Source organism: Canis lupus, chromosome 34 (assembly GCF_003254725.2).
Source record: "Canis lupus dingo isolate Sandy chromosome 34, ASM325472v2, whole genome shotgun sequence".
In the NCBI taxonomy this organism is placed as follows: domain Eukaryota; kingdom Metazoa; phylum Chordata; class Mammalia; order Carnivora; family Canidae; genus Canis; species Canis lupus.
The window spans coordinates 359,958-377,852 of record NC_064276.1 but is presented as its reverse complement, the minus strand read 5'-3'; the positions used below and the strand labels follow the sequence as shown (position 1 = coordinate 377,852).

The 17,895-nt window shown below is 44.8% G+C and overlaps 1 protein-coding gene across 5 annotated transcripts in view; it reads left to right on the top strand.

Moving 5' to 3' along the window:
- The window catches only part of TRIO (trio Rho guanine nucleotide exchange factor), a 354,351-nt gene that overhangs the window by 197,420 nt on the left and 139,036 nt on the right, over window positions 1-17,895 (top strand). For all 5 annotated transcript variants that reach the window (XM_025451453.3, XM_049105660.1, XM_049105659.1 and 2 more), the window contains exons 12-14: window positions 11,532-11,701; window positions 12,690-12,864; window positions 17,128-17,323. In XM_025451453.3, the coding sequence (XP_025307238.1) occupies window positions 11,532-11,701; window positions 12,690-12,864; window positions 17,128-17,323 (541 nt within the window). The remainder of the gene's footprint in view (window positions 1-11,531; window positions 11,702-12,689; window positions 12,865-17,127; window positions 17,324-17,895) is intronic.

Below are 17,895 nucleotides of genomic sequence, written 5' to 3'. Positions count from 1 at the left end.
GTGGCCGATTGAATTACATTTTACCCTAAAGAATTATATTTTACCCTAAAGTATCCATTTGAACTGGCCTATCACTGAGCCTGATTTCCGATTAGGGTGTGCCCTGGGCAGGTGTGCACTCGTGTGGTTAGCTCTGTGCGCTGGGCAGTGGGGCAGTGCCCTAAGTAATAAGAAGGTCAGCACAAGGCGGGTGCAGCCCAAAATAGAGTCAGACCTGCTCTGCTTGTCCAGGGGTAGGGGATTTTGTTAAATTTCCTGGGTCCCACAGTGTCTGGTATTTAAAAAAAAAAAAAAAAAAAAAAAGGGACCCCTGGGTGGCTCAGTGGTTTAGCGACTGCCTTCAGCCCAGGGCATGATCCTGGAGACCCGGGATCAAGTCCCACATCAGGCTCCCTGTGTGGAGCCTGCTTCTCCCTCTGCCTGTGTCTCTGCCTCTTTGTTTCTCTCTGTGTCTCTCATGAATAAATAAATAAATACATCTCTTTTTTTTTAATAAATTTTTTTTTTTTAAAAGAGGTCATTTTCCCATAGGTAGAAGTATACGTATATATTTTAAAAAAACTTGTCATTCAAGCTTTTTTTCTGTAAAAATACCATCTTTATTAAAATAACTCACAAAGTATATTAAAGTGTAACATATCCCCTGAACTGGCTGAGTGATCTGAGACAAATTGCTTCGGAGAACCTTGGCTTTCGCAACTCCAGAATAGGAATACTAAAACTCTGGGGTGCGAGGAACAGCTGAGTAAAGCTCCAGATGTAGTAGCTTACCCTAGTGCCTGTCTTGTAGCAGCTGCCAGTACAGGGCATCCTTTTTGCCTCCTCACCCGTCTATAATTGTTGAACACAGGATGAGGCAGATTTAAATGTGAAATGCAAAGGTATAAATACCTAGGTATAATCTGATCTTTTCCTGGCTTATCTTTGCTTAACCAAAACTGTATGATCTACTTTGGTGCCCTCTGTCTGAAAAGCACCGTGCTCTAGTCCTGTTCTTTAGGATCAAAGGTTGAAATCCTTCTAGACTTAGAAGCTCCATGTCTAGCCCCACTCTATCAGGACAGGGTCAGCTCTTTTATAAAGAATCTTTACTCATGAGTCATTCCATACTGACATGTGTTACTTTGTACGCGTCACTAAATACTTTTATTACCAGCCAGAGCTACAGAATAAGTGACCCCCCCCCCCACCAAATAAATACATATGAAACATTTTTATGGGATGCCTGGGTGGCTCAGTGGTTGGTTGAGCATCTGCCTTCAGCTCAGATCATGATCCTGGTGTCCTGGGATCGAATCCCACATCGGGCTCCCTGCAGGGAGCCTGTGTCTCTGCCTCTCTCTGTGTCTCTCATGAAAAAATAAATAAAATATTTTTGTTAGCCTGTGGGGGACAGAGGGATGTTACTATCTAAAAGGAAGTCCCGTTTATCCAAATAATTTCATGTAAAACAAGTTTTTTATCTGTAGAGTAGTTTAAAACTGGTTTAAATTCATGAATTTTCTATCTCTTAATATTGGTCCAATATTTTCAGGTAGAGAAAATTTTTATGTCAACAGAGAAATTAGATGGTAGTGTGGAGAATTACAGGAAACTCTAACATACCTGACACATAATGGTTGCTTAGATGATTTTAAGTAAATGAATTAATAAGTAATATATATTATTTTTATTTGTAATTCAGTATTACAGCAGGAATTGAAAATCTAAACTGCACCAATTCTGAATTTTACAATTTCTTGTTGAAGTGTCAGCCCTTGATGGAGAGTTGGAAGTGTCTGCTTTAAGTTGTTTGTAGATTGGCCTCAATTAATGTAATAAAAAGGAGGGAGGCACTTTAACAGAATGTCAAACCAGTGCAATATGATAGGTCTTAAAATGCCCACCTGAAAATGGATGTATATGTGATCTGGTTTACTTATTAGACTGTTACTTAATAGAGCATTTTTAATATTCTTAATTTTTTATTTTGATACTTGGCTTCCTAAACTAAATGGGTTAGATCTTCAGTTAATTGCGAAAAGTACATCATCCATATGCATTTCTGGCATGTATTGTTTGTTACTGATTATTGTTGTTATTGATTAAGTGGTACATTGATTGCCAGCAACATATGAGGGTTTTGTCAGGAAAGCTTAAAAGCTCTAGATAAGAAAAAGCTTCTTGTTTTGTTGTTTGTTTTCCTTTCTTTGAAGCCCAAAATTCAGAACCCCAAGATCAAGGAAGGGCTGGGCTTTCTGCCTGGCACTAGTGAAGTCAATGGATGCAAGTAGAAAGTAGACTTCATCCACTTTCACTTTGCTTTTTTGTTCACCTCAAGGAGGCTGCTTTTCAGACTGCCTTAGAAGAAGTAAAAGATCAAAATGAGTGAAGATTTTAGAAGAAAGGACTTATTTCTTCTAAGTGAGTTCAAGTCTCTATTGCAAAACAAATTAGACCCCTGGGTGGTGAGAGAACTTGATGATTGGGTCTGTTGACCTTTATGGAAGTGTGACAGGAGAAAAGCCAGGAGGCTGGAGATGCAGAAGGCAGAGGTCACACAGCACTCAGGCAAGGTCAGCCCTAGGCAGAGTTCTAGAAGAGGCAGTTTATAAACCACCAGTAGAGAAAGATGTGAACAAGTTATAGCCTGTTAACTTAATTTATTCTTTACTGGGTTTCTGGTTTGATGAAGGGCCTGCAGTGGAATTAGTGAGCATTTGACATTTAATTTGTAGACAAAATAGGAAAGTATGAGTAATCCCTTAGTACAGTCACTAGAATCAAACTGCTGAATGGCTGGGAAAAAACTGTCAACTGAGGGAGTCCATTATCACAAGACCAGCCCTGTCCTTACCTTACCATGCTGCTCCCCAAGTGGAAGGTACCAGCCAGAAAGTGCTTCTGATAGTAAGATATTACTCATCAGTTTGTTGAGTAAAGAAGTAGTTTCTAGTCCAGACCCATGGTTGGACCAGACTTGCTGATAGTGGTGGCAATGGGAAATGGTAGGTCATTCACCTCAGTTGGACCTGAGGCCTAGGAGATGGGTGGGTTTCATCCCTGGTGTCCCCTTCTGTAGGAGGGCAGCCTGTGCAGTGGTCATGTCTTTGAAGTGACTCTGCTAATGTAGCAGAACTCTTATGTCCCAATGTAACACCTGGAAACATTACTCAGTGGAACGCTGGCACCCTGAAAACTCATCTTTGTTGTGTGGAGAGCTGTTTATCTTGAAAATGGGCAGATTGCCACAAAGCAAGGGCAGACTTGATGCAGCAGAAATAATTGTGGTGACCTTAAAAGCCTTGCCAGTGAGACTGTCATCACTGAGATTGTTAGTGGATGACCTCAGTGAGGCTGGGGTTGGTGTTTCCCCAATACATATCCGTCCCCATGTAGAAAGCCTGTGGGTGGGTGGATTGGCATGGGAGGCATGCTTATTAGAGTCTAGGCCAGGGTCTGTAGAATACGTAGGATCCCAAAACATGTCAGCAGGAATAAGTCAAAACATCCATCACAGAAATTGCATTCATGGGTTTTAATATGAGCCTTTTGAATCAGAGATGCTCATCTAGGCAGGTTGTAGAGTAAGGGTCACATAGATGGCCACAACACTTGTTAAAACAACAGCCATACACATGTTCATGAACAGAGTACACAGTAGTGTCCTGCCCTGTGGCTGGATGAGAAAAAATCACGACTGGGAGGCAATCATCTTGCTGTGCACTGCTGGTTGGATCACACGTGGTGTTGCCTTTGCTCACCAGTCCCCACTTTCCAAGGGGGGAGTGTTCAGAGAAGAGTGAGCTGGTGTGGAAGGAGTTTCAGAATCTGCCACGCTGGTAGAGCCCAAGGAATGAAGTGTTATCTATCCTTGGGATCTGGAGGACCAATGCTCAAGAGACTTGTAGAGTGAAGGAGGAATTACATTGTGACTCAGGGGGGAAAACAGTTGCTGTCAAAATGACGTGGGGGTGGAGGAGCTCTTCCCAAATTTGAAACCTCAGGGGAGAGTGTTTTATGCTTTGGCAATATTGGGGAATAAAAAGAAAAAAAATCTCTCATCTCAAAATCTGTTTTTCACAAAGTTGACTTCATGTAAGCACCTGAATGCTTGAAGTTCCCACTCTGACCGTGGCCTCTGTGTGGTCCCTCCACCCAGCCATCACCTATACCTCACCTTGTCCTTGATTGCCTACCCATGTGGCATTGCCTCCTGACTGGGGGCTACCCTGACACGCTTCTGCTTGCTTCTCCTTCTGTCTGTTCTCTTACACATACTTGCAGACATATTATTTCATGATACTTTGATTTCTGTGCCCCCCCCCCCCAGGCCTTGCCCAGTACATCCTTCAGCAACTCCCTTTTGTCACATTAAGGCATATTTTATCACCCACCCCAGAATAACGAGTTACTTCTCAAGCCCTTACTCCTTGCTGATCCGGGCACCAGGCATGTGCACCATTTCAGGCTGAAGGAGGTGCTGCACATGGCAGGAACAGTTCCTCTTTGAGCCGCACTGCTTGTAGCTGAAACTGAATCAGGATCTGTGTGCACAGCGGGTGCCCTCTGAAGTCCTGCCTATAAGCTGCCACCAAACCTACCTATTCCTGTACCTGGCTTGCAGCTTCGCTGGGGGTTTGGCTTTTATGCATCCAGGGCTGGCCTGACCACTTGCTCATCCCCATTGGTACCCAAATGATTGTCCTTGTCATAAATAACAGTAGGAAAGCAGACCCCAGTGGTAGTAGCTTCTGTTTATTTCTTTCACAGGCCTGTGGTCACTTCATTTGATTTTCAGACTGGCTTTGCCAGTGAGGGAAGACGTACAGACAAAATGATCCCATTTCATGGATGAGAAATCCGAGGGTAGAGAGTGCCAAGGATTTTCCCAAGGCCACATGCAAATAGGGGCCAACATCTGAGGAGTTGTGCTTCTCCTTCAGATGGCGTGGGCTGGTGGACTGCACTCAGACTTCACATCTGAAAGAGGTTGCAGCTAAAACAATCCCCAGATCTCAGCATTCCCCCACCACCCGAGCTAACCATCCTACTACCTGCAGAATAGGGCTGGGAGCTCAGTCCTTCCTGGGATTCTTGCAGGCCAGCAAGTTCCTCTGGGAGCTCTCTGGCAAAGTCTCCCTTGCTGCAGTTTCCTCCTTTAGGCTCCTTTACAAGGGGGAGGGGCCCAAGTGCAAGTTCACCTGGGTCACACCCAGCCTGACTCTGCTGGATCCAGGACCAGAGCTCTCACATCTTTGTCACAGGACCTCTGTCCCTAGAAGCTCGTGTGTCTCCCAGCCTTCTCTGTGGATGGATCCTGGTCCGTGAACCAGGTCTGTATACAGCTGCATCCTGGTGGTGGGTTGGGTTCAAGCCCTCTTCCTTGGAGTGCTGCTGGCCATGGCTCAGAGGGCCTCTAAGGGGGGCAGCATTGCCCAGCTCTGGCCATGGGCCACGGTTCTCCTAGTGAAATCCAAGGTGCTGAGAACCCAGATGAAGTTCAGCTCCTCTCCTGCTGTCGGCAGAGATGTATCTCTTTACTGTAAATTAACAGCATGGACAGAAGTTCAGGGTTTTGTCACGCTCAGGAAATTTATGGTAGAAAGTTTCACAGGTATCTTAGAGACTTTTTCTCATTCTTTTATTCAAGTATTTTAGGCATCATATAACTTAAAAGCTTAAAAATAGGCTTTATTGGAATCATACTGCATTATGCTATGTATCAGTTTGTCACCAACTGACATCAGAAATGACCTTTATCTGGGGATCCCTGGGTGGTTCAATGGTTTGGCGCCTTTGGCCCAGGGCATGATCCTGGAATCCCTGGATCGAGTCCCATGTCGGGCTCCCTGCGTAGAGCCTGCTTCTCCCTCTGCCTGTGTCTCTGACTCACTCTCTGTGTCTCTCATGAATAAATAAATAAAATATTTGAAAAAAAAGAAAAGAAATGACCTTTATCTGAGAATCCTTTTTTTCTCCAAATAGAGAATATTTTCTGTAGAAGCAGAAGAAAAGAAAATCCAAAGGGGCAAAGGATTTGGGGGCCTTTTGACATTATGGGTTTAAATATAACCTTGCTCCTTCTACCTCATTTACTGTTGTTCCCTCTTCAACTGCCCGGGCCCAAGATCCATGTCTATGGTTTCCCTGGTACCCATGGCCCTTCACTGGTTCCATGGCTGGCCGGGCTGGGCCAGCATGTCCCACTGTGGTTGCGTGTCCGAGTGTCCACGATGTTGAGGAAAGGAAGAGGTTTGACCCACAGATCCTCGTGGCACTTCCCCTGCAACCAAGGGGAAGTATTTCTATGGACTCCAGTGCACTAATTCTAGCACCTTTTCCTCATACTATTTTTAGATGTAAAAAGATTGAAACGTGGGATGGTGTTAAGTCTACCAGACTGAGTGACATATTTTGAACAATGGGTAGGAACCTGGATATGTTTTGAAAAATATCTAGAGAAAGACGACTTTTAAAACTTTGTGGTTCTTACTAGAAAATTTTTTTCCAGAAGAACAAAAACTGGTAATAGTTACTTATTTCTTCACTCTGCATGTATCCTCCCATCCCGTTTACCCTTCCCAGCAGCTCCCTGAGTTGTAGGTACTGTTACCAGGCCCATTTTATAGAGGAGAAGCTGGAGGCCCGGACTCTGCTAGGTACCTTGCTCGAGGCCATGGCCTAGGATGTTATGTTAGGAGGATAGGGTGTCAAGCAATCTAGCTTCAGAGGCTACACTCTTAATTGTTACTCTGCATTACCTCTTAGGAGAAGTGTTTGAACTATCATTTGTGGCCCTGGCCATGAGGTTCTGTAGAAGCACTTACATATTGTGCCTCAGGCCACTTCCAAGCATTGGTTTTGGTCTCCTCCTCCTCACAGTGTCTAGAAGCAAGGCTCATTAACATGGTTTCATAACCTAATTATATATGTATTTTTTGCAGTGTTTGCCAGAGAAGAAGAGTTTTGTACCCTGTCATCCATCCTTCACCACAAGCAGAGTCGTGAGTTAGGCCTCACAGCTGAGTCAGGGAGGAGCACCAGATAGACACCTCTTGGGTCCAATGTGGCATCTAGGGCACTGGTGCAAGAAAGATGCTGGGCCAGGGCTCCTGGAGGGGCCTAGCCAGCTGATGTCCCTGGGGAGGCCTGACCCGTCTGTGTGAACAAGGGTGGGAAGGAGGGTTGGGCCACCTGGATGCTGGATGTGTCATATCTAGTACATGCAGATCCTCTACCAGCTGTCTTCATTCATGTTGTTGTATTTTGCTGATATTGTAGTGTTTTTTCGAGTGGGCTTTGAAAAAAAAATGTGTTTCTGTTTTCTCCACAAATTTTAAAAAAAGATATTAGTCTCTACTAGTGTTAAGAGAACCTAGCTCTTAAAAGTGTAGTGCAACTAAAATTGGAGGCCCCCATTGGTTCTCACTCTCCATGGGCCAGATTGTTCTCTGATGAGTCCCACACCCTCTTCCGTGATGCCAAGTCTACATTTGGGGTAGACTTGGCTCCTTTACCTTCTCATCAGTGCTGCTTCTGTTTAGATTACAGTGTAATAGAGCAGTCCTTTTTGGATGTACATTTGCTTGTACACCGAACGCCACTGAATGAGTGCTACCCTTTCTAAAGAACCAGTAGTATAATTAGTGCAGTGCCTCTCTATCCATTCCTTATGTGTGCTCCACTTTCCACCCATTCGTTAGCCACCTGTTAGTTAACCAGGGCTGACTCACAGGCAAGTGTACTTCAAAGGACACCCCCCCTTCCTGGGTTCCCTTACACAGACACGAGCAGCTTCACTGCAGTGTGTATGGTAAGGTGGAAGATAATAGTTGGGATTTTGAGAGAAAGGGACTGAAGTGGTTTTTTTAAATTTTCTTTTACGGTGGAGTCCGTGTAATTGAATGGGTCGACCTTTTCATAGTGTTTGTTTTCAGTCAAGTGTCCCCAGGGTGGGAAGGCTGCTGTGGCCTTGTGTGGTTGAGGGTTTTTTTTCCTCTACAGGGAGCAAGTGGGAGGAGGTTGATGAAACCATTTCAGCTGGAAAAGCCTACCTATTAGATAACATATCCTGAATGTTTTTGACTCAATAAAATGTCTTGGTAAAATTTTTTGCTCACTGGCACATTCTTGGTTTCTTTTAGTGAATCTTGCCTCTTGAGTTAATTTGGGTGGGTCATTATGCTTTGGGAATTAAATTTGTACAGAGTACTGCTGATCACTCAGTGCTCTCCTGTGCTGTCTTCTGGCCCTCGTAGTGACTTCCTGAGGCCAGTATTGGTCTGAGGGTCCCTGCTGTAGCGAACCGCGTCTCAGAGAAATTCAGTGATCTCTTAGGTCACAGAGCAGCGCTTTCTTTTTCTTTTCTTTTTTTTTTTTAATTTATTTTTAAGTTATTTTTTAATAATAAATTTATTTTTTATTGGTGTTCAATTTGCCAACATACAGAATAACACCCAGTGCTCATCCCATCAACTGCCCCCCTCAGTGCCCGTCACCCATTCACCTCCACCCCCCGCCCTCCTCCCCTTCCACCACCCCTAATTCATTTCCCAGAGTTAGGAGTCTTTATGTTCTGTCTCCCTTTCTGATATTTCTCACACATTTCTTCTCCATTCCCTTATATTCCCTTTCACTATTATTTATATTCCCCAAATAAATGAGAACACACTGTTTGTCCTTCTCCGATTGACTTACTTCACTCAGCATAATACCCTCCAGTTCCATCCACGTTGAAGCAAATGGTGGGTATTTGTCGTTTCTAATGGCTGAGGAATATTCCATTGTATACATAGACCACATCTTCTCTATCCATTCATCTTTCAATGGACACCGAGGCTCCTTCCACAGTTTGGCTATTGTGGACATGAGCAGCACTTTCTTAAAGCATCTCTTAAATCCACAGTAGTCCTACTGTATAATATGACCTGTAGAACTTGGGAGGTTTTTCATAGGAAATATTGGAGCAGATTGGGAGATGCTAATGATCATGATGGTATTTACAAATGCAGCAGTGTTCATGAGAATTTAGAGGAAAGCAGACAACAAACCCTAAAGAGTATGTTCTTGATTATGGGCCCTTTATAGATTGTACAGAGCATTAGTCCATATTTATATGGTGATTCGAAGAATGGTACTTTTGATGTTGACCTACAGTATCAGTGCAAAGTGTGACTGGAGCTAGAGGGCGCTTCTCCAATACCGGCTTTGTCAATAGCTCGGCACCAGCAGTTGATTTTGTCCATGTCGTGAAGGTGACTACATAACCTAGGCTACTTTTCCTTAATCTATAAGATCAAAGAGGTGAACCAGCCTACCTCTTTTTTTTTTTTTTAATTTATTTATGATAGTCACACACAGAGAGAGAGAGAGAGGCAGAGACATAGGCAGAGGGAGAAGCAGGCTCCATGCGCCGAAAGCCCGACGTGGGATTCGATCCCGGGTCTCCAGGATCGCGCCCTGGGCCAAAGGCAGGCGCCACACCGCTGGGCCACCCAGGGATCCCAAGCCTACCTCTTAAACTCCTTTAAATTAAAATTCTGGAATTGGATGCAGTTTGGTAACTTAATACACAAAAATGGGTGGATAGTAAAAAAAAAAAAAAGTTAACAGGTGTTTTATTGAACATTTTTAGTAAAATCAACTCCTAGGGTCCCAGGTAGCTTAACTGAAAAATAAGTCCTTTGCCATCACTTTCCTTGTTTTTAAATTCACCTGCTGTATTGAAAATACTTACTGACCTGACAGGAGCCATATGGATATTTTATTTCTAACTAAAGCTACGTTTAACAACAAAAGAATTCTTAGAAGGTTAGCTTGGGTTTGCCATCATTAGTAAGTAGGGAATTAACTAATTAAAACCATATAAGATAGACGGCACTCATCTGGAATGACTAAAATTAAAAAGACCGACCATATCAGGTATTGTTGAGGATGAAGAAGAATTAGAACTTTCAAAGGCTGCTTGCAGAAATGTGCCTGGTACAGCCCCTTGGGAAGAGCAGTTTGGTGATTTGTAAAAAAATTTAAACATAGACCTATATGTGATCCAGCATTCTACACCACTATTCATCATTAAAAAGTAAGGTGGGGGTTAACATAGGTACATGCAGAGACCGTGCACAGAAGTTCATAGGAGCAATGTTTGTAATGGCCAAAAAGTGGAAACAGCTCAGATGTCCTCACCAGGTGAGGGGCTAAACTGGGCCATATACATAGGCTGGAATCCTGTTTCACAGTAGAAAAGGTACTGACGGTAGTATGGATGGAGCTCGAAATAATTATGTTGGAGGAAAGAAAGCAGACCAGAAATAGAGTTCATACTATATGGTTCCTTTTCTAGGCTTTTTCAAGAAAACTCCAGCTAATCTCTAGTGACAGCAGCTGGGTGGTTGCCTGGGGAGGGAGGGCAGAGGGGAACAGAGAGATTCCAGAGGGCACAGGGTGACAGAGCTGTTCCCTGTGGACAGCAGGGGTCCTTTCATGGGCTTGACCACATGCTAAGAACTTCGCAAACTGTATCCTGAAATTCGTGCAGTTTATTGCATGTCACTTATAGCTCAGTAAAGCAGTTTTCAAAGGAGATGAGCTCAGAAGCAAAAGACCCAATAAGCATTTGCTCTGGCAAGCATGGTCTCACCGTGGGAGCCACAGGGCCTGGCTGTAGTGGGCGCTTGGAAGATAGTGTTGGGGGGTTGCTTCTCACATCCCCCAGGAAGCAGGAAGCATTTTCTCCTCACACAAACCACTTCTAAGCTGCCAGAGCCTGTGTGGTATAAGTGGCCGTCTCCTCCTGTCTACCGAGTGCCCCCCACAGGTGTGGGGGGTGGGGGAGGGACCATGGGCTCCTCTCGCCAGGCCTGGACTACCTCTTGCCACTGCTGTTCCAGATTGTCTTTACGTGGCCTCATCCCCTGACCCATTGTGAGTGGTGTACAGTGGCGTCGCAGGTGTCTTCAGCACGCACGCTCCTTCCACCTGTGTGGGTGAGCGGCGGCCGGGCCGGGCCGGGGTCCCAAACGCTGCTGCTGCCTGTGGATTCTTCGCCGCATCACATGCTGCCTCCTTTTCTGAGCGATGTAAAGCAGCCACATCTGAGCAGCAGCTTAATAATTAATAATGGGTTGTAGTGCTCTTGCTAAAAATAAAATAAGACCATCCATCTGCTAAACAAGAGTCAGAGGATGTGTAAAAGAACGCTTATCTTATGCTTAGCAGATGTGCCGTAAGCAGAAGGGGCCTTTCTTACCTCTCTTGCACCATGATTGAGCCTAGGAAGAGTCCAAAAGAGTGACTTCCCTTCCCTTCCCTTCCCTCTTTTCTCTGTGGCCGTCCCCTTGGGCTCTCTTCTGTTTGTGCTGCCCCACGCTGGGGTTGTACACTGGTGCCTGTTCTGGGTGCTCCCCCCTTCCCTCCCATCTCCGGGAGAGGCTGCTGCCAGTGGGCTTTGGGCTGGGCTCCCAGGCTGGCGGTGTGGGCTCTCAGTGTCCAACACCAGGCTTCCCGGGGGGGCAGGGGGCCCGGCCTCACTGCACTCTGTCCTTCCCCAGCTGTGGACATGGCTGGAGGAGCTGCAGAAGGAGCTGCTGGACGATGTGTACGCCGAGTCGGTGGAGGCCGTGCAGGACCTCATCAAGCGCTTTGGCCAACAGCAGCAGACGACCCTGCAAGTGACGGTCAACGTGATCAAGGAAGGGGAGGACCTCATACAGCAGCTGAGGTGGGCCCATCCCTGCCCTCCCACCGGAGTGCAGATGCTTTGAAATCCTTCCAGGAATGTCCCCTTCCCTGGGCTCCCACTTTTGAACAATTAGCTGTGATTCTCTGTCCAACTAGGTAGAGAACAAATAACATTTCTGCATACAAAGGAGAGTAACATTCCTTTCTTTTTTTTTCCCCCACTATGACCGTCTTTTTGACTTGGTGATTTCCCTCATTACAGCACTGACTAATAAACTTTCCCAGAACTCAGCTTTTATTGCTTTCCTGTTAACACCTACCTAATAATTACTGAAATGTCTTTGTGAACTGGATTGATTTAAAGCTCCTCTGACTGCGTCCTTCAGGCCCTGACTGACCTGCCTCTCTAGAGGATGCTGGGCCTCCCTGTCCTCGGAGGGACAGGGAGGCTCAGGGAGGCCAGGCCTAGTGGGGAGCGTCACCTGTCCCTCAGGTGCTCCTCCATGCAGGAAGGCAGGAGGCCCTGCTGGGCCTGGAAGCAGATTCATTTTACAGATCACTGAGAGGACAGCTTTTGAATCATTACTGGTTATTTCACGTGATGCTCACTTTGCCCAGAGTCAGGCAAAAGTGACCTAATAAAGGCTGAATTGATCGCATTAGTTTAACCCCTTGTTGCCGATACGACTCTATCCTTTGTAGCAAACAGATGTCATATCGCCTATTCTGTTCTCTCTCCTCAAGGAGACGGGTGGCTGAAGTGCCTTTCTGTAACAGGCTTTTTTGAGAGCGGGGGTGGGCGGTGCAGAGGAGTCTTCAGGGTGGCCTCAAACCTGGCAGCTCCCTCGGAGGAGGAAGCTTTGTGTACAGCATTGTGTGGCGGGAGGGGCCGCTGTTTCCATTTTCTGAGACCAGCAGCCCTGCTTCCTGTCAGCCTCCTGCCCCCTGAAGTCCACCCGGCCGGATCTGGTCTCTGACAATGGAAGACGTTCTCATGCCGCCGGTCCATCCCCCTCTGCCTTCCGCAGGGACTCAGCCATCTCCAGCAACAAGACCCCCCACAACAGCTCCATCAGTCACATCGAGACGGTGCTTCAGCAGCTGGACGAGGCCCAGGCCCAGATGGAGGAGCTCTTCCAGGAGCGCAAAATCAAGCTGGAGCTCTTCCTGCAGCTGCGCATATTCGAGAGGGATGCCATCGATGTGAGTGTCAGTCCCTCCTCTGTCCCCGCCTCTGCCCCGCCTCTGCCCCGTGGGTTCCTGCCTCCTCTCCTGGCCCTGGTCAGGACAGTCAGAGGGAGGAAGGACAGTGCCTTGCCCTGGAGCTGGGGGGATTGTGCTGGAAGGCACACTGCACGGCAGGTAGAGCCAAGCAGAGCTGCCACATACAAGTACAGCTGCCTCGCAGCGTAGCCCTCACTAGGTCCATGCAGCACTCCCCGACCTGTGGGGTGGTCTGTGGGGCAGAGTCACACCCTGGAGCCACTATCCTCTCTTCTTCCTTCTGTCTTTCCCCTCCTTGCCCCGCTGCCTGCCTTTCCCCCTCTGCAGCCCCCTCCCCAGACAGTGAGAATAAGCCTAGCCTATGCTGGTAGCTTTTTTGAGAGTATGAAATCCAGTTTTTTTCCTCCACCGAAGTGTGCTCCAATGATCTTTCATTCTTACCTAAAAATTACACCTTCAATGTGAGGTTTTTTTTCTTTTTCTTCAACAAAAGGGTGGTTCTTAATTTTGTGCCAGGGAAGATCTTATTTTTGGACTTGATGAAGTACAAGCAGAAGTGAGTGTAATTGGATGATGCTGAACTTGTCTGTGGAACAGGATGAAAGGGACCAAAGCTCACTTCAGCTGGGGGGGAGGCCAGTTTCCTGGTGCCTGTCCATTTCATACAGCTGGTGGGGGGACAGAGTGCCTGTCCGGGTACCTGTGAGCCCACCCATTGGTCCTGTGCCAGCGGAGCAGAGTCTGTAGGCCGTGCCCTCCCCAGGCTAGTGCCTCGAGGCTGTGCAGGGCTGGCAATCACTTCTCAGCTGAGGGGAGGACCCTCTGCCAGAAGTGGACCTTTGCTTCCTTCTTTTGGGCCTGTGTGTAGGCCCATGTCCAAGTGGTAGGCTCGATGTGTGGTACAGGGTCCAGGCCAGCCCTGTGCAAGACGTTTCGTGGGGATCTTTGTGATCAGCCACCTGTCTGAACATCCATTGATGTTTTCATTTCCTTTCTTTAAAGAAAGGCCTTCTTGGCTGTTTTCGTTTTCATCATTGGTTCATGACAAGAAAGGAGTTAGATGCCATGCATGTTGTCTAGTAAAATCTGCTCTTGGTGTCTTGACGTTTAGAGCCATATGAAGCCATGTAGAGCAAGGCACACTGTACTCAGCTCATTGAGGACCTGCCTGGGTGTGGTTTGCTGGTTCCAGTGTGCACATCTTATGAACAGCACGCCTGTTTTCCTCTCTGACCTCTACTTCACATGAATTGCTTTTATAAACTTAGCTTTTTGAGTAGTTTCAATTAGTAAATAGAGCAATCAGGCATTATTTCAAGTTTTTCATCAGAACATTTTGATACTTTAAAAAAATGTCTTAGCTTCATTTGTATTGCTGCTTTTTTAAAGGAAAAAATTTAATTGTATTTCCATTTTCAGTAAACTAGTGTTTTAAAATGTAGCTCAGGAACTGGAAATACTCATTTTCCCCACACCAAAGCCACAAAATTCCAGGTGGCCTTAATAAAGCCAGTGTGCCAGGCCAGGGGTAAGTGCTTTCCTGAACTAAGGAAGTTAGACCTGCAGTTCAGTCACAGGCCATTTTAAAAATGCAGTTTAAAAGCTTTTAAAAGGTCATAGCCCAGAACCTCTTTTCTCTAGAATAATCCTGAAACATGAAAACCTGAGCAGTTGAGGCTTCAGCTGGGATTTTATCCCTTATCTGGGAAAATTCTCCATTCGACTGCCCGTAGAAGCATGGAATTAACTTTATGGGAGAAACTTCTCTGTTCCCTGGCCAATTTTTAAAAATCCCTCATATTTCTTGTATTTTATAGCCTTTCCATCTCTCAAAAGTGGATCTAGGTTTTCTATGGCTTAGAATATTGCAATTTCAGCCTCTTGATATTCCAGGTAAAATCTGCTCTATTGATCTGAAAACAACAAAATCATTACTGTAGCATCCTGTGACAGTTACTTATGGAACAGATACATATGTGTTTAGGAAGAGGAACTTACAGAATTTCTAAACATTCTGGGATATGTTTTAAAAATCATTGTTTCAGGGCAGCCCCGGTGGCGCAGCGGTTTAGTGCTGCCTGCAGCCCGGGGTATGATCTTGGAGACCCTGGATCGAGTCCCATGTTGGGCTCCCTGCATGGAGCCTGCTTCTCTCTGTGTCTGTGTCTCTGCCTCTCTCTCTCTCTGTGTGTCTATGAATAAATAAATAAAATCTTAAAAAACAAAAGTTTAAAAAAATAAAAATAAAAATCATTGTTTCAGAGTTACTTCTCCAAAGAATTCCCGTTCAAAAATGACTTCCACTTTCACGAACTTTGTTATTGCCACTGATTTCTTGTTTTCACTTGTGTGTGTAACATGCTGTGATAGTGAACCTGGAGCAGGATTTTTCCTGATGGTCCTTTGATCATGCCCATTGCCAGAGTTTCTTTCAGCTTGGCGAGTATTTTTGAATCCTACTGGTTCTAGAATGTTCATCTTTTATTATCCACTCTTGAGTGTTGTCTGAGCCTGACGGTGTCTCCAGGAGACATTATTTGTGAGTCTTTGTCTCACTAGTACACCTGACCCTCTCCTGCTTTAGTGTCAGAAATGAACGTTAGGAGAGAAAATGACCCTTAGAGTAGAGATAAAGATTAAAGCTATGGTAAGCTTTTTCTCTTTTCCTTTTTAAAAATATTTTCCCTCAGTGTGTCTTCGGCTTCTGTGTAATTTAACATTGTTTAAATGTATTAATTAGCCCAATTTACTAAGTTATTGTAAATACACACACTGTATGCAGACCCCAATAATGAAAGAATAAACCCGGAAGATTTGTGCCGGAGGAGTTTGGGGAAGCCTTCCGTTTTTATTACTTCTCATCTCCTGGTTGGGTTCTGTGTGAACTCTCACATTGTCAGATTTTCAGACTCAGGTAGTTATTGCTTATCTGCATAAAGTAAATCAGGACACATGGGAAAGGTTATTCTACTTAAGTGTAGAGAATACAGTGTTTTTTCACTAAAAGTGTTTTTCCTCCTTTCTGGATTTTGTTGTTTTTAGCCTTAATTAAAAAAACATATATATAGATTACAGAAGTTTTCAAACTAGTGCCAAAGTAGCAAGGATGGTACAGTCCACATGCCTGTCTCCCGAATGTAGCAAGATTGTGCCTTCTCCCTGCCAATACCCCTTCTTTTGTTAATCGTTCTGCTGTAGTATGTTAGAGTAGAGCTTTGCCAGCTTATCATTTCCCTCCTAAAGACTTCCTTATGCATGTCTACAAAATCAGGCCTTTCTCCTCGTAACCACAGTCTGCTACCCCTCACCAACACTCAGCTGCTGCTGGAACCTCTGCAGCTGCCCCGGGCAGCAGAGGGTGCCCGTGGGCGCCGCTCACAGGGTGATATTGATAGTCTTTCCATCCAGGATGGTCTCTTCATCCACCCTTCTTTTCCTGCTGTGACTTTCTGGAATGACTACATCAGTGGAAGAAAACCAGGTCCCACATTCTGAATTCACTTAGTGATTTTCTGTTTTTCTTTTCCTCATATTTCCGGTGAACTTGGAAGTTCAATGTAAAGACCTGATTAAGATTTGGGCTCCTAATTAAGTTTCTGTGCCAGATATTCCCCAGGGGCCACAGCTTCTCCTGTCGGAAGGCTGGTCCTGTCTGGTTCCACTTTTTTAGGGATCTGAGGTTGGCCTGTGGGATTAGGAGGTGGCAGTCTGACCCTCCCATTAAATCCCCTGTCTTTTCCATTAGAGTTTACTGCATGTCGATGATCATTCCCTGAAGAGTTATTTCACTAGAATTTCAAAACAAAATTAGAAAAAAAGCTTTCTAATCTTATTATATGTACATTTATTAACTAGATTTATTTATAAAGGGGAACCTTCCATCGTTGTTCTAGGCTTAAATAATTGTGTCTTTTAATTACCAATTTCAAGGTAAAGGTTGGTTTCTTGTCAACGTTTAATCAGAAGAGTTTTTCCATTTAATTTTAGTTTTTTAAGGTTCTTTTTTAAAAAAACATTAGGAATTAAGGTATTTTTATGTATTTTGTACATTTTATTCAATTGTGGTAGGTTTTTTGTGTCTAACTCTTCCCTCTTTGGCCTGTGGGAACCCCTCCAGCTGGGTTCCATGTCCTTCAGACACAGTCACATTAGTTCCTTCCTTCCTTACTTGGCACAGTGAAATGTCGCAGCAGGTATTTATTTTGTAAGTCTCTGTCCTAAGAAGATACTCTCCTCTATCAGATCATCTCAGACCTTGAGTCTTGGAACGATGAGCTTTCTCAGCAAATGAACGACTTTGACACAGAAGATCTCACAATAGCAGAACAGCGCCTCCAGCACCATGCAGACAAAGCTTTAACCATGAACAACTTGACCTTTGATGTCATCCACCAAGGGCAGGACCTCTTGCAGTATGTCAATGAAGTGCAGGCCTCTGGTAAGGAGTGCATTGCGTTCTACGTCAGCTGTGGGTCTTCAGGTCACACAGGAATTCATCCTGTCTGTGTGATGTTTGTGTGTGTGACAATTTGTTAGCTCATGTGACATAGGTGTTCTAGGTACCTGCTCTTCAAAAGAAACATTTTGCTGTTTGATTTTCACATACCATGATCACATTTAACAGTATGTAGTGTACTTAATCCTTAATATTCTTACATGTCATTTCACGTAGCATGAACTCTTAATTGTATATCTATGAATGAAATGTAAATCTCAAAGGTATTTTTCACATTTAAAATATTTTTCTTAGTTTATATTTTACCAGCAGATGTCACTGTAGGTCCAAAAATGTAAAAGGAAGTTGATAGTGTTTAAAACTTAGCAGCAAATTGCATACTACATTACTCCTGGTATACAAATCAAATTAAATGCTTCCTGAAGAGTACGCTGGGCACACGGATGTGCAGTAAAACAAGCCAAAGTTCACTCATTTATAAAGGCAAGGCACATGTCACCAGTTATCACTGTAGAAATAGAGCGACAGGAGATGGGTTTGGTTTGATTAGCTAT